Source organism: Nerophis ophidion, linkage group LG02, assembly GCF_033978795.1.
Source record: "Nerophis ophidion isolate RoL-2023_Sa linkage group LG02, RoL_Noph_v1.0, whole genome shotgun sequence".
Taxonomy (NCBI): Eukaryota; Metazoa; Chordata; class Actinopteri; order Syngnathiformes; family Syngnathidae; genus Nerophis; species Nerophis ophidion.
This window is the reverse complement of record NC_084612.1, coordinates 87553078-87570045: the sequence shown is the minus strand read 5'-3', so window position 1 is coordinate 87570045 and position 16968 is coordinate 87553078. Positions and strand designations below refer to the sequence as shown.

Here is a 16968-nt window from a genome sequence, read left to right as displayed (position 1 = left end):
TAAAATCAGGTCTGCTAATAAGATTGTCCCTCAAAAGCTACCTTTCGTGTCTCGGCAGGCGTCCACATCCTGATCGCTGTTGGCGCGGTGATGATGGTGGTGGGCTTCCTCGGCTGCTACGGCGCCATCCAGGAGTCTCAGTGTCTGCTGGGAACTGTAAGTCGCCGTGTGTGTGCATATTCAGCAACTTAAATCCAGGTCAAATATTCAATGTCTATGTGATTACGTTGTTCCTCCTGCAGTTCTTCGCCTGCCTCGTCATCCTGTTTGCTTGCGAGGTGGCTGCTGGCATCTGGGGCTTCATGCACAAAGACACTGTGAGACAACACACACACGCAAAAATTATTCTATTTGTTACCTTCTTGAGACCTCCAAATAATGCCTACCTCTTTGAGGACCACCTTTTTCTAGAAATATAAAGATTTGTATATACAACATTATTAATATATACAGACTATGTAAATATGAAAAAGCTTGTTGTGAAAGATGAGATGGAATTTCACAAGAAAAAGGACATAATTTCACAAGAAAAACTTAGAATTTTGGCTGCATCATAATAAAAGCCGTAATTTTACTCAAGTCAAAATGTTACAAGAGAAACTGAACACGTGTGCAATTTTATGATAAAAGTTGGAATTTTACTCTTTACAGTTGCAGGTTTCCATGAAAAGTTTAAAGGGGAACATTATCACAATTTCAAAAGGGTTAAAAACAATAAAAATCAGTTCCCGGTGGCTTGTTTTATTTTTCGAAGTTTTTTTCAAAATGTTACACCTCCAGGAATATCCCTAAAAAAAGCTTTAAATTTCTTGATTTTTGCTATTTGCGAAGCGACTGTCCATTTCCCTGTGACGTCATACAGGGCTGCCAATACAAACAACATGGCGGTTACCACAGCAAGATATAGCGACATTAGCTCGGATTCAGACTCGGATTTCAGCGGTTTAAGCGATTCAACAGATTACGCATGTATTAACACAGATAGCGAAAACGAAATTGAAGAAGAAATTGAAGCTATTGACGCTATTCGGCCATAGCATGGGTGTACCTAATGAAGTGGCCCATAGCATGGCTGCCTTATTAGCATCGCCGGTAAAATGTGCGGACCAAACGATCAGGACTTTTGCATCTTGTGACACTGGAGCTACTTAAATCCGTCGATTGGTAAGTGTTTGTTTCGCATTAAATGTGGGTATCTAGTTTCAAATGTACATACAGCTAGCGTAAATAGCATGTTAGCATCGATTAGCTGGCAGTCATGCCGTGACCAAATATGTCTGATTAGCACATAAGTCAACAACATCAACAAAACTCACCTTTTGTGATTTAGTTGACTTAATCGTTGCAAATGCATCTGCAGGTTATCCATACATCTCTGTGCCATGTCTGTCTTAGCATCGCCGGTAAAATGTGCAGACACTCTGGTACATTCAATGGGGTTCTGGCGGCAGATTTCTTGCCAGTGGTGCAACTTGAATCCCTCCCTGTTAGTGCTGTTACATCCTCCGACAACACACCGACGAGGCACGATGTCTCCAAGGTTCCAAAAAATTGTCGAAAAAACGGAAAATAACAGAGCTGAGACCCGGTGTTTGTAATGTGAAAATGAAAATGGCGGCTGTATCATCTCGGTGACGTCACATTCTGACGTCATCGCTAAAAGACCGATAAACAGAAAGGCGTTTAATTTGCCAAAATTCACCCATTTATAGTTTGGAAATCGGTTATAAAAATACATGGTCTTTTTTCTGCAACATCAAGGTATATATTGACGCTTGCATAGGTTTGGTGATAATGTTTTCCTTTAACATATTGGCAATTTTATGAAAAGAGTTGTAATTTTACTTGACAAAAGTCACAATTTTATAAGAAAACGTAAAAATGTTGGCAATATTATGATAATAATCGGAATTTCACTTGGGAAAATTATGACAAAAGTCCTCATTTTACTCAAAAAATGTCACTGTTTTACAAGAACAACAAAGAAATGTGCAATGTTGTGATAAAAGTCTGAATTTTATACGACAAATGTCACCATTTTGCATTAAAAAGTAATCATTTTACTTGAAAATATTAGGATATTCCAGAAACGGAAAGAATTTGAGAAATTGTTCCCAGTTTTATAAGAAAAAAGTCGACACATTGTGAGAGACTGCTTTAAGTTAATTTACTTTTTGAATTTTATTTTGTTTTTAATTGGTTTTTAATCTTCATTATTTAATAATAGATTTTTTTTGTAAAAAGCACTTTACACCTCAAAGTGCTATAGTGTAATAAAAAATAAATAAATAATAAGTTGATAAAAATTAAAAAAATAGAACAGCCTATAAGCTAGAACTGGTATGCATTTATCTAAAAAAGCTTTTATTTGCTTCATGTTATTACAGTATGTCTATATATACATATTTATTTTATTTGATTTATTAATTTTGGCCAAAGGGGGTGCAAAATTGTTAGCATATGAAATAACACTTGTTATTTCATATGCTGACCAGAGGATCACTTTTAAAACTGACACACAGTCAATTTGAACAATCCCTCCTTTTTGGGACCACTCTAATTTGACAGATTTCATCACCACGGGTGCAAATAAGACATTTTATATTAGATGCAATGGTTTTCCGTATTGGGACTCTGATTTCTGTCCTGACTTGTTCACCGGTCCTCATGTGGAAGGTACTTTTCCTGGTTGATGTCTCAAGAAGCGTAGAAATACAAGGACAAACACACAGAGCACGACTACATCCTGATTTTCTCCTCTCGCGGGTGTCTCAGGTGTCCAAGGAGATGATCAACTACTACGACTCAATCTACGACAAAGTCACGGCACAAACCCTCACTGACACGGACAAGAAGAAGGCCGCCGCTTCAGTGCTGAAGATCTTCCACGAGACGGTAGACACCCACCACACCATATATAAAAACACTTGGCTCTCCAAGTACCACCATAACGACCATTAAAATAAATTAGCGTAGTAGGCCAAAGTAGTCATTAAAAACAAGGCGGATGTAGCGCTGTAAGACTTTAACAAAAATAATAATCACGATCATTTAGATTGATATTGTAATCACAATGATTGCTCAATACTTAGAAAACATGATTATTTACTATACCGCCAAAACTTCAAGCATTGAAAGTACTGTATTTTTCGGAGCATAAGTCGCACCTGCCGAAAATTCATAATAAAGAAGGAAAAAAACAAATAAGTCGCATTTTTTCGAGAAATTTATTTGTTAAAACCCAACACCAAGAATAGACATTTGAAAGGCAATTGAAAATAAATAAAGAATAGTGAACAACAGGCTGAATAAGTGTATGTTATATGAGGCATAAATAACCAACTGAGAAGGTGCCTGGTATGTTAACGTAACATATTATGGTAAGAGGGGGCAGTATAGCTCGGTTGGTAGAGCGGCCGTGCCAGCAACTTGAGGGTTGCAGGTTCGATTCCCGCTTCCGCCATCCTAGTCACTGCCGTTGTGTCCTTGGGCAAGACACTTTACCCACCTGCTCCCAGTGCCACCCACACTGGTTTAAAGGGAACTTAGATATTGGGTTTCACTATGTAAAGCGCTTTGAGTCACTAGAGAAAAGCGCTATATAAATATAATTCACTTCACTTCACATTCACTTCACAAGAGTCATTCAAATAACTATTAACATATAGAACATGCTATACGTTTACCAAACAATCTGTCACTCCTCATTGCTAAATCCCATGAAATCTTATACGTCTAGTCTCTTACGTGAATGAGCTAAATAATATTTGATATTTTACGGTAATGTGTTAATAATTTCACACATAATTCGCTCCTATGAAAAAAAACTGCGACTTATAGTCCGAAAAATGCGGTAATTGCTATTACTGGGCCTGGACCGATAATACATTTTGATTAGTTATCTCACAAATTATCGCTGACGGACAGTTTTGGTCACTGTTTTGTGACCAAATCGAGCCATAATGTAATTATAACAAATCAAAATAATTAATACAAGTGTAGGAGCCTAAATACTGTTTAATTTATTTTACATTTTATGGAAGGTGCTTTATGTTTATTCAGCCAAAAGGGGACTATTTACTTTATTTGCATGATAAGAAAATGTATATATTGAATGCGTAGAGTAATTATATAAATCTCACTTTAGGTGTAATTATTACATTTGTCAAAATGATTTGATGACGTAACTGTTTTAAGTGCATATATGGCGGAAGGATCTGTGTGGTAAGGGGGTTTTTGGACGCAAGGTGTCATGGGTAATTGCTGTCAGGTGCGGTGGAATCGAGCCACAGAGTTTTTTGACCTCACTCATACTTATTCTCATTCATAGTTGTTCTAACTAGTACTGCAACAAATTCTCTTTATTTCGTCATTCATTTGTTCCCACATCGTGACTGTTTTATGTTTTGAATTATTAAGATCACAAGTAAACCATACAAACGAAGAAGAACGTCTGGAGTTTGGTTTTGTTGTTGCCGCAGCAAGCGGAGTGAATGTGATAGTAGAGGAGCGTCAAGCTTAAGGCTACTTTAGGAATCTACAACAAGCATTCCCTTCAAATGCAATAAATCAGCAGTTGCTTTTTTACCTTTGTATTAGAGAATAAATTACTTTTAATTGGCCTACACACACACACACACACACACACACTCACACTGCATTTGACCCATCCCCTGGGAGGTGAGGGGAGCAGTGAGCAGCAGGGGTGGCCGCACTCAGGAATCATTTTGGTGATTTAACCCCCAATCCCAACCCTTGATGCGGAGTGCCAAGCAGGGAGGTAATGGGTTGCATTTTTATAGTCTTTGGTATGACTCGGCTGGGGTTTGAACGCCTTACCTACCGGACACTAACCACAAGGCCACTGAGCAGGCGTAAAGTAAACAAACAATAAAAAGACAATTGACTGTTGATCCCTGTTAGCAAACATGGCACTCCGATAGTTATTGAATAGCTTAATACTTGTCACCCAAACGAGCATTACAGTAAATAGCTATATTCATATGGTAATTATTATTCTGTGACTGTAAATTGTTTGCCTGTTTTCTTATTGATGCTCTTATTTTTTTTTTTTTTTCTGTATTGCGTAGTTACAATTATATGATTTTACTTGTAATTGTTGGGTTGTGGACCCCAGGAAGACTAGTGGGTTGTTGTGGCAACCAGCTAACGGGGATGCTTAATCAAAATCAAAAATCAAATTACATGGGTTCGTTTTGTGCGTTTAAAGGATAGCACTTTGAAATTTTACCTGGAAGTTTTGTTCTCTTTTTCAAAAATAAGTTTTTGTTAGTTTTATTCATTTGCATTGTGTTTTTGTTTGCAACCTTGTTAGAATAGGATCTTAAAACGAAGTAAAAACACTTTCTCTCAAAACCTCTTTCGGCCCTATTGGCTGCCATTATAACTGCTATTTTTTAACCCACTGTAATCCTGGTATATTATTTAGCTTTTTCATGAAAACTGAGAGAATCTCATTCTTGCGGAATGAAAACCAATATTGTTTTGGTTGTAATTGCAGAAAACTGATTCATAATTCTGAGCTTTGATGAGCTAAAGTGGCCTTGATAAACTCAGCCACGTCCTGCCTGCTTTGTCTCACTTTCTAGCTCAATAGGCACTGTAAAAAAATAAAAATAAAAGTCTACTAAATCAATGTAATGTCTATTTTGGATCCTAAGAGAAATTGTGTCAAAAGTGCAGTTTTTTTCTTTAGTTGGAGAAACTATGTTGGGTAAAAAAAAATTTATTAAAATTTTTTTTTTTTTTTTTCAATCAATCACTTTCCAATAATATGCTCGTCGTTTTACCATGAATTGATTAACGTGAATCCCGACTTAAAAAAGTTGAAAAACTTATTCGGGTGTTACCATTTATCAATCAATCAATCAATGTTTACTTATATAGCCCTAAATCACTAGTGTCTCAAAGGGCTGCACAAACCACTACGACATCCTCGGTAGGCCCACATAAGGGCAAGGAAAACTCACACCCAGTGGGACATCTGTGACAATGATGACTATGAGAACATGATACTGTGATACTGATGATACTGATGACTATGAGAACATATGAGAACATGATACTGTGAAAGATCAATCCATAATGGATCCAACACAGTCGCGAGAGTCCAGTCCAAAGCGGATCCAACACAGCAGCGAGAGTCCCGTTCACAGCGGAGCCAGCAGGAAACCATCCCAAGCGGAGGCTGATCAGCAGCGCAGAGATGTCCCCAGCCGATACACAGGCGAGCAGTACATGGCCACCGGATCGGACCAGACTCCCTCCACAAGGGAGAGTGGGACATAGAAGAAAAAGAAAAGAAACGGCAGATCAACTGGTCTGAAAAGGGAGTCTATTTAAAGGCTAGAGCATACAAATGAGTTTTAAGGTGAGACTTAAATGCTTCTACTGAGGTGGCATCTCGAACTGTTACCGGGAGGGCATTCCAGAGTACTGGAGCCCGAAATGAAAAAGCTCTACAGCCCGCAGACTTTTTTTGGGCTTTGGGGATCACTAATAAGCCGGAGTCCTTTTGAACGCAGATTTCTTGCCGGGACATATGGTACAATACAATCAGCAAGATAGGATGGAGCTAGACCTTGTAGTATTTTATACGTAAGTAGTAAAACCTTAAAGTCACATCTTAAGTGCACAGGAAGCCAGTGCAGGTGAGCCAGTACAGGCGTAATGTGATCAAACTTTCTTGTTCTTGTCAAAAGTCTAGCAGCCGCATTTTGTACCAACTGTAATCTTTTAATGCTAGACATGGGGAGACCCGAAAATAGTACGTTACAGTAATCGAGGCGAGACGTAACAAATAGTGGTCAATTGTACAGAATATGTACTGAACTGTGCAATCTACTAATAGAAGTTTCAATCAATCAAAGTCCATGTTGATAGGCTCAATTCCGGTGTTACCATTTAGTGGTCAATTGTACAGAATATGTACTGAATTGTGCTATCTACTAATAAAAGTTTCAATCAATCGAAGTCCATGTTGATGGGCTCATCCTGCTCACTTGAACCCGAAATATTCCCACACCACACTAGCGAGGCTGTAGCATCCTGTGTGTGTGTACACGAGCGGTCCTGCCTCCGCCCACAGAGACAAAGATGGTGAATGACTGACAAGAAAATTCACTCTTGTTCATTTAATTCCGCTACTGAATAAATGCGCCGAGAGCGATGCACAGAGTGAGTGAACCCTCTTGTATCCTGTTTGAAAGCGAGACGAAGAAAACACACATTGTCGCACGCATCTAATAATGATAATAGTAATTGTTGTTATCACTGTGATTGTGTTTGGACTAATGAGTGTGTTTGTGTTGCAGCTGAAATGTTGCGGCAAAGGTCAAATCGATTCCATCTTCACCCAGTTCATGGACAAGATTGGTGTCACCGACCTGTGTCCCAGCTCCGGAACGTCAGTTGTAAGTGCCTACGCCAGCATTTTTTTTTTCATAGGGATTAAAAGTGTGTGGTAAACGCAATGCATTGTGGGTCCTGCGGGCCTCTGAATAAATAGCTTATTTACGCGGCTAGATGAAAAACTCTGTGCTCAAGTTCTTCTCTCTCACAAGTTCAAAACTTGATCTAACATAATAGTGTGAGAGTCCAGTCCATAGTGGATCTAATATAATAGTGTGAGAGTCCAGTCCACAGTGGATCTAACATAATAGTGAGAGTCCAGTCCATAGTGGATCTAACATAATAGTGAGAGTCCAGTCCATAATGGATCTTACATAATAGTGAGAGTCCAGTCCACAGTGGATCTAACATAATAGTGTGAGAGTCCAGTCCATAGTGGATCTAACATAATAGTGAGAGTCTAGTCCATAGTGGATCTAACATAATAGTGAGAGTCCAGTCCATAGTGGATCTAACATAATAGTGAGAGTCCAGTCCATAGTGGATCTAACATAATAGTGAGAGTCCAGTCCATAGTGGATCTAACTTAATAGTGAGAGTCCAGTCCATAGTGGATCTAACATAATAGTGTGAGAGTCCAGTCCATAGTGGATCTAACATAATAGTGAGAGTCCAGTCCATAGTGGATCTAACATAATAGTGAGAGTCCAGTCCATAGTGGATCTTACATAATAGTGAGAGTCCAGTCCACAGTGGATCCAACATAATAGTGTGAGAGTCCAGTCCATAGTGGATCTAACATAATAGTGTGAGAGTCCAGTCCATAGTGGATCTAACATAATAGTGAGAGTCGAGTCCATAGTGGATCTAACATAATAGTGAGAGTCCAGTCCATAGTGGATCTAACATAATAGTGAGAGTCCAGTCCATTGTGGATCTAACATAATAGTGAGAGTCTAGTCCATAGTGGATCTAACTTAATAGTGAGAGTCCAGTCCATAGTGGATCTAACATAATAGTGTGAGAGTCCAGTCCATAGTGGATCTAACATAATAGTTTGAGTCCAGTCCATAGTGGATCTAACATAATAGTTTGAGTCCAGTCCATAGTGGATCTAACATAATAGTGTGAGAGTCCAGTCCATAGTGGATCTAACATAATAGTGAGTGTCCAGTCCATAGTGGATCTAACATAATAGTGTGAGAGTCCAGTCCATAGTGGATCCAACATAATAGTGAGAGAGTCCAGTCCATAGTGGATCTAACATAATAGTTTGAGTCCAGTCCATTGTGGATCTAACATAATAGTGAGAGTCCAGTCCATAGTGGATCTAACATAATAGTGAGAGTCCAGTCCATAGTGGATCTAACATAATAGTGTGAGAGTCCAGTCCATAGTGGATCTAACATAATAGTGAGAGTCCAGTCCATAGTGGATCTAACTTAATAGTGAGAGTCCAGTCCATAGTGGATCTAACATAATAGTGTGAGAGTCCAGTCCATAGTGGATCTAACATAATAGTTTGAGTCCAGTCCATAGTGCATCTAACTTAATAGTGAGAGTCCAGTCCATAGTGGATCTAACATAATAGTGAGAGAGTCCAGTCCATAGTGGATCTAACATAATAGTTTGAGTCCAGTCCATAGTGGATCTAACTTAATAGTGAGAGTCCAGTCCATAGTGGATCTAACATAATAGTGAGAGAGTCCAGTCCATAGTGGATCTAACATAATAGTTTGAGTCCAGTCCATAGTGGATCTAACATAATAGTGAGAGTCCAGTCCATAGTGGATCTAACATAATAGTGAGAGAGTCCAGTCCATAGTGGATCTAACATAATAGTTTGAGTCCAGTCCATAGTGGATCTAACATAATAGTGAGAGAGTCAATTCCATAGTGGATCTAACATAATAGTGAGAGTCCAGTCCCTAGTGGATCTAACATAATAGTGAGAGTCCAGTCCATAGTGGATCTAACATAATAGTTTGAGTCCAGTCCATAGTGCATCTAACTTAATAGTGAGAGTCCAGCCCATAGTGGATCTAACATAATAGTTTGAGTCCAGTCCATAGTGGATCTAACTTAATAGTGAGAGTCCAGTCCATAGTGGATCTAACATAATAGTGAGAGAGTCAATTCCATAGTGGATCTAACATAATAGTGAGAGTCCAGTCCCTAGTGGATCTAACATAATAGTGAGAGTCCAGTCCATAGTGGATCTAACATAATAGTGAGAGAGTCCAGTCCATAGTGGATCTAACATAATAGTGAGAGAGTCCAGTCCATAGTGGATCTAACATAATAGTAAGAGTCCAGTCCATAGTGGATCTAACTTAATAGTGAGACTCCAGTCCATGGTGGATCTAACATAATAGTGAGAGTCCAGTCCATTGTGGGGCCAGCAGGAGAGCATCTTGAGTGGACACAAGTCAACAGCGCAGAGACGTCATCAACCGATGCAGCTAGCACGTTGTCTGTGGTCACCTAATAACCTCTCCACGCTGGAGAGGAAGGCAGAGCAGAAAAGAGACGGCAGATCAACTGGCCTATAAGGGGGGGTCTATTGAAAGGCTAGAGCAGGGGTCGGCAACCCGAGGCTGTTACGGGGGGATTCCGAATATCAGTGCCTCTCCCGGACATCCCCCGGGGGTCAACGTTCTCCGATTTTCACTCGGACTACAACATTGAGGGCGTGCCGTGATGGCTTTTCTTTTAATGTCCTCTACAACATGTCATCGCGCCTGCCTTTCACGCAATGTTATCTGCGTGCCAACCGGACGCATGCATTTCGCTGCTTCTATCGTCACATGTACGAGATTGCAAGGCATACTGGGTGATACAGGTTACGCTGAAGGTTGTGATATAAACAACTTGGTAACACTCTTACTAATATGCACCACACTGTGAACCCACACCAAACAAGAATGACAAACACATTTCGGGAGAACATCCTCAGAGGAACACAACATAAATGCAACACAACAAATACCCAGAATCCTTTGCATCCATGACAATTCCTGACTATATTTAACACCCCCGCGCCCCCAAGCCCGCCCACCTCAACCAACGCACCGGGAGGGAGGGGGGGTTTGGTGCTAGCGGGGTGTATAACATAGTCAGGAATAGTCATGGATGCAAAGGATTCTGGGTATTTGTTGTTGCGTTTATGTTGTGTTACTGTGAGGATGTTCTCCCGAAATGTGTTTGTCATTCTTGTTTGGTGTGGGTTCGCAGTGTGGTGCATATTAGTAAGAGTGTTAAAGTTGTTTATATCACAACCTTCAGTGTAACCTTGCAGTCGTGTATGTGCATCTGCGGAAGCCACATACAACATGTTGCTGGACTGGCGAGCAGTTTTTACATGTTGTAGAAGGCGTCTAAAACAATGGCTTCATAGCACGCCCTTATTATTGTTGTCTGGGTGACCACCAGCAGATATTGGCGAGAATGGTTGCTGCTCCCATTGTCTTCTTTATTTGGTGAAACGGGTCAAAATGGCTCTCTGAGTGTTAAAGGTTGCCGACCCCTGGGCTAGAGTATACAAATTAGTTTTTAAGATGGGACTTAAATGCTTCTACTGAGGTAGCATCTCTGAGGGCATTCCAGAATAGAAAATGCTCTATAGCATGTTTGTCAAACTCTGGCCCGCGGGCCAAATTTGGCCCGACGTTTAATTTCATTTGGCCCTTGAGGCAATATCAAATTAACATTAGAGCTGGTCCGCCGGTAACACCAAAATCACCGCTAATACTCATACTTGCAAACCCTCCCGATTTTCCCGGGAGACTCCCGAAGTTTAGTGCCCTTCCCGAAAATCTCCCTGGGCAACCATTTTCCTGGTTTCCACCCGGACAACAATATTGGGAGCGTGCCTTAAAGGCACTGCCTTTAGCGTCCCCTACAACATGTCATCACGTCCTCTTTTCCTCCATATAAACAGCGTACTGGGCAAGTCACATAATATATGCAGCTTACACACACACATATGTGAATGCCAAGCATACTTGGTCAACAGCCATACAGGTCACACTGAGGGTGGCCGTATAAACAACTTTATCATTGTTACAAATATGCGCCACACTGTGAACCCACACCAAACTAGAATCACAAAACACATTTCGGGAGAACACCCGCACCATAACACAACATCAATCAATCAATCAATCTTTACTTATATAGCCCTAAATCACTAGTGTCTCAAAGGGCTGCACAAACCACCACGACATCCTCGGTAGGCCCACATAAGGGCAAGGAAAACTCACACCCAGTGGGACGTCGGTGACAATAATGACTATGAGAACCTTGGAGAGGAGGAAAGCAATGGATGTCGAGCGGGTCTAACATGATACTGTGAAAGTTCAATCCACAATGGATCCAACACAGTCGCGAGAGTCCAGTCCAAAGCGGATCCAACACAGCAGCGAGAGTCCCGTTCACAGCGGAGCCAGCAGGAAACCATCCCAAGCGGAGGCGGATCAGCATCGCAGAGATGTCCCCAGCCGATACACAGGCAAGCAGTAAATGGCCACCGGATCGGACCGGACCCCCTCCACAAGGGAGAGTGGGACATAGAAGAAAAAGAAAAGAAACGGCAGATCAACTGGTCTAAAAAGGGAGTCTATTTGAAGGCTAGAGTATACAAATGAGTTTTAAGGTGAGACTTAAATGCTTCTACATAAACACAACAGAACAAATACCCAGAACCCCTTGCAGCAATAACTCTTCCGGAACAATATACACCCCTCGCTACCACCAAACCCCGCCCACCTCATTTTTTATTTTTTTTTTCGAATTTATTAGCCTGTGGAAAAAGTTAATGTTGATATTTACCTCAGAAGGCTGCAAATAGAAAAGAGGCATTCATTTTTTAAATAAAATTGTATTTAATACACCACTGATGGGCTTCACGGTGGCAGAGGGGTTAGTGCGTCTGCCTCACAATACGAAGGTCCTGCAGTCCTGGGTTCAAATCCAGGCTCGGGATCTTTCTGTGTGGAGTTTGCATGTTCTCCCCGTGACTGCGTGGGTTCCCTCCGGGTACTCTGGCTTCCTCCCACCTCCAAAGACATGCACCTGGGGATAGGTTGATTGGCAACACTAAATGGTCCCTAGTGTGTGAATGTGAGTGTGAATGTTGTCTGTCTATCTGTGTTGGCCCTGCGATGAGGTGGCGACTTGTCCAGGGTGTACCCCGCCTTCCGCCCGATTGTAGCTGAGATAGGCGCCAGCGCCCCCCGCGACCCCAAAAGGGAATAAGCGGTAGAAAATGGATGGATGGATACCACTGATGTTTTTTCGTTTGTTTTTTGAAAGTTGATTTTGCACTATTATGTTATATAAGGGGCTTCACGGTGGAAGAGGGGTTAGTGCGTCTGCCGCACAATATGAAGTCCTGGGTTCAAATCCAGGCTCGGGATCTTTCTGTGTGGAGTTTGCATGTTCTCCCCGTGAATGCGTGGGTTCCCTCCAGGTACTCCGGCTTCCTCCCACCTCCAAAGACATGCACCTGGGGATAGGTTGATTGGCAACACTAAATGGTCCCTAGTGTGTGAATGTGAGTGTGAATGTTGTCTGTCTATCTGTGTTGGCCCTGCGATGAGGTGGCGACTTGTCCAGCGTGTACCCCGCCTTCCGCCCGATTGTAGCTGAGATAGGCGCCAGCGCTCCCCGCGACCCCAAAAGGGAATAAGCGGTAGAAAATGGATGGATGGATGTTATATAAGCTCTGCCTGTTCCATCGGGGGAAGCCGGAGTACCCGGAGGGAACCCACGCAGTCACGGAGAGGACATGCAAACTCCACACAGAAAGATCCTGAGCCCGGGATTGAACCCAGGATTACTCAGGACCTTCGTATTGTGAGGCAGACGCACTAACCCCTGGTCCACAGTGCTGCCCTATTTAAGCCTTGCTTGTTCAATATTCAATGCAAAACGTGTTTGGGTCCCCTATTAAAAGTTTAATTTGTTCAACCTTGGCCCGCAGCTTTGTTCAGTTTTAAATTTTGGCCCGCTCTGTATTTGAGTTTAACACCCCTGCTCTACGGTGGAAGAGGGGTTAGTGCGTCTGCCTCACAATACGAAGGTCCTGCAGTCCTGGGTTCAAATCCAGGCTCGGGATCTTTCTGTGTGGAGTTTGCATGTTCTCCCCGTGACTGCGTGGGTTCCCTCCGGGTACTCCGGCTTCCTCCCACTTCCAAAGACATGCACCTGGGGATAGGTTGATTGGCAACACTAAATTGGCCCTAGTGTGTGAATGTTGTCTGTCTATCTGTGTTGGCCCTGCGATGAGGTGGCGACTTGTCCAGGGTGTACCCCGCCTTCCGCCCGATTGTAGCTGAGATAGGCGCCAGCGCCCCCCGCGACCCCAAAAGGGAATAAGCGGTAGAAAATGGATGGATGGACCCCTGCTCTATAGCCTGCAGACCTTTTTTTTTTTTTTTTTGTGCCTTCGGCCAACAAAAAATGGCTATGGCCGCCCCACAATGCATCGGCAAATCTTACCGAAACTCTTTTCCTCCGCTTCGATCCTAACGTGTGACGCCTTCCGCCCCGCAGAGCTGCCACACCAGCATCCGCGAACTCTTCTCCGACAAGATCTACCTGATCGGCATCGCCGCCCTGGTGGTCGCCGTCATCATGGTGAGTTGTCGGATCGCACCCGAGCTCGCCGGTGTGGGTGCTTGACTCCTCCCACCTCTCCCTTTTTGCAGATATTCGAGATGATCTTCAGCATGGTGTTGTGCTGCGGCATCCGCAACAGTCCCGTCTACTAGGACGGCCCGCCTCGCTCGTCCCCACCTCTCTCTCCCTCTCTCTCGTCCGTCTGTGAACAGGTATTTAGCCCGCTGGATGCACACCATTTCTTCCTGATGCTGGAGCGAAGCTGACGTGTAGACGCCGGCTCACTCATCTAACATTCTTCCATTCGCCGTTCCCACGCTTCCCGTCGTGGTCTTAGTATTCTCCGTTTTACCCAAGCCCCGCCCCCCACTGTTTGATGTATAAACTGTATGTAAATATATATATTAACAGTGCTTTATGACTGCCTGAGCATGGATATTGTATCTGCCCTCCACTCCACCAGGTTATGCAACCAAACGCGCTTGCCTGGTTTGCGTCCTTTTTTCCGGATGTTTCCGTTGTATAATCTAGAGAAAGTGCATACTTGATGAACACACGTTTTCTACGGCTGTTAGCTTTTGCGTCCGACGCCATCGCGCGCTGTCTGTTGTCGGCTCGCCTCGCCCGTGTCGCCAGCGATCGAAACGAGCAGCCTTAACGACCAATCAGGCGGCGACCTTCTCGACGACTGCGTCGGCGGGCGGGCGGGCGGGCGGGAAGTTTCTTGCCACATTTACACTCTGAAGTACTAATAACAGAGGACCTCGTTGCCTTGCATCCTCTTGTTCTCGTCGTCTGGTACGTCCCGAAGGGGCGGTGGAGGGGGGGGCGCCGGATGAAGGCGTCGCAGGTGAAGGAGCCGACGCCCGCCGTCGTACACTTCGCTGCGCTCTGATTGGCTGCCAACCGTCCGCCGACGCCTTCCCCTAACCTCCCCCGCCCCTAGTGACTTGTTTGCCCAAATATAAAGGGATTAAATGTATTTTACAAAGAAACTCCTTTCTGTTTTGTTTTTGTTGCTCAAACTCTACTTTCACATTCACACGGAAGTTTGAAACATTTGTGAATAAAAGGAGCATGCTAACCCAGGGGTAAATGATAAATAAATGGGTTGTACTTGTATAGCGCTTTTCTACCTTCAAGGTACTCAAAGCGCTTTGACACTACTTCCACATTTACCCATTCACACACACATTCACACACTGATGGAGGGAGCTGCCATGCAAGGCGCCAACCAGCACCCATCAGGAGCAAGGGTGAAGTGTCTTGCTCAGGACACAACGGACGTGACGAGGTTGGTACTAGGTGGGATTTGAACCAGTGACCCTTGGGTTGCGCACGGCCACTCTCCCACTGCGCCACGCCATCTCCGGGGTGGCCGTTTGTGCCCCACAGCTGAATTTTGGATGAGTCTAAAAAAATATTACCAAGAAAAAAAAAATAAAAGCGGGAATAAAAGAGCAAAAAGGTGACTTTTTAATGAGGAAAAAGTTGCAATGTCCACTAATCAAAACTGTCATGCAGTTTAAGTGCTTGAATAAATAATCAATGTTTACTTGATTGGGGACGGCGTGGCGCAGTGGGAGAGTTGCCGTGCGCAACCCGAGGGTCCCTGGTTCAAATCCCACCTAGTACCAACCTCGTCACGTCCGTTGTGTCCTGAGCAAGACACTTCACCCTTGCTCCTGATGGGTGCTGGTTGGCGCCTTGCATGGCAGCTCCCTCCATCAGTGTGTGAATGTGTGTGTGAATGTGTAAATGTGGAAGTAGTGTCAAAGCGCTTTGAGTACCTTGAAGGTACAACCCATTTATCATTTATTATTTACTTATACAGCCCTAAATTAAAAATGTCTCAAAGGGCTGCACAAGCCACAACTTAATCCTCGGCTCAGATCCCACATCAGGGAAGAAAAAAAAACTCAACCCTATGGGTTGAGTCAATATACATAATAATGCATCAAAATTAACGTCATAAATTATTGACCTACTCAAGGCTCCAATTAGTTCACATTGAATATTCCACTTTGAAATAGTTTTTCTGGAAAATATTGTATATTTTGTGTTTGCCATTAAAAAAAAAGGGGGGGCATAAAACAAAAACATGATAGATCTGAAGTGGATCTACCGATTAAAGCGTTAAAAGTAAAACATTAAATAAATGTATGACTTATTTTAACAATTATTTTTTTTTGGATCCTTGAGATGTGTGGTGGGATTTGTTTTTTAAACTGACTTTGCTCAGAAAATAATAAGGAATAAATATCAACGTTATAATTTATTGATTATTGACATTTACTTCACATCAAATATTCCACTTTGACATATTTTGGGGGAAAATGTTGCATATTTTGTGTTTGGCATTAAAAAAAAAAATATATATATATATTCATACACACATACATACATACATACATACATACGTATTATATGTATGTGTGTATGTATATATATATATATATATATATATGTATTATATATATATATATATATATATATGTGTATATATATATATATATATATATATATATATATATATGTTTTTTATTTTATTTTATGTATTTTTTTACATTTCCACCGTATGACTGTGTCCTATTGGATCGCTGAGCATTTAGTGGGATTTTTAATTTTTTTTCCCCAAACAGCCTATTAAAAAAAATGTCAAAATTAACGTTTTGAATTATTGACCTATTTACAGCTCAAATTACTTGACATTAAATATTACACTTTGAAAAAATGTTTGGGCCACAAAATACAATATAGCATATGTTTTCAGTTTGTCATTAACAAAAATGTTCTGTGTCAAAAAAGGAAATAAAAAAATGTAAACTTTTAAACGGCTGATCTGAGGTTGATCTACAGATTTAAGGGTTGAAATCAAAAAAATAATTACTTGTATACAACACTTTTTGGAGTGCGACCATTGTAGGGTCCCTGAGCGTTTTAGTAGGATTTTATTTTTTAAACTGCTTTTGCTCA

General features: G+C 42.0%; 1 protein-coding gene across 1 annotated transcript in view; it reads left to right on the top strand.

Moving 5' to 3' along the window:
* Nucleotides 1–14987, top strand: part of cd81a (CD81 molecule a) — a 70308-nt gene extending 55321 nt beyond the window's left edge. The window contains exons 3-8 of the mRNA XM_061893527.1: nucleotides 59–156; nucleotides 243–317; nucleotides 2776–2895; nucleotides 7335–7433; nucleotides 13927–14010; nucleotides 14082–14987. Coding sequence (XP_061749511.1) covers nucleotides 59–156; nucleotides 243–317; nucleotides 2776–2895; nucleotides 7335–7433; nucleotides 13927–14010; nucleotides 14082–14144 — 539 coding nt within the window. The 3' untranslated portion in view covers nucleotides 14145–14987. The remainder of the gene's footprint in view (nucleotides 1–58; nucleotides 157–242; nucleotides 318–2775; nucleotides 2896–7334; nucleotides 7434–13926; nucleotides 14011–14081) is intronic.
* Nucleotides 14988–16968: the final 1981 nt, after the last annotated feature.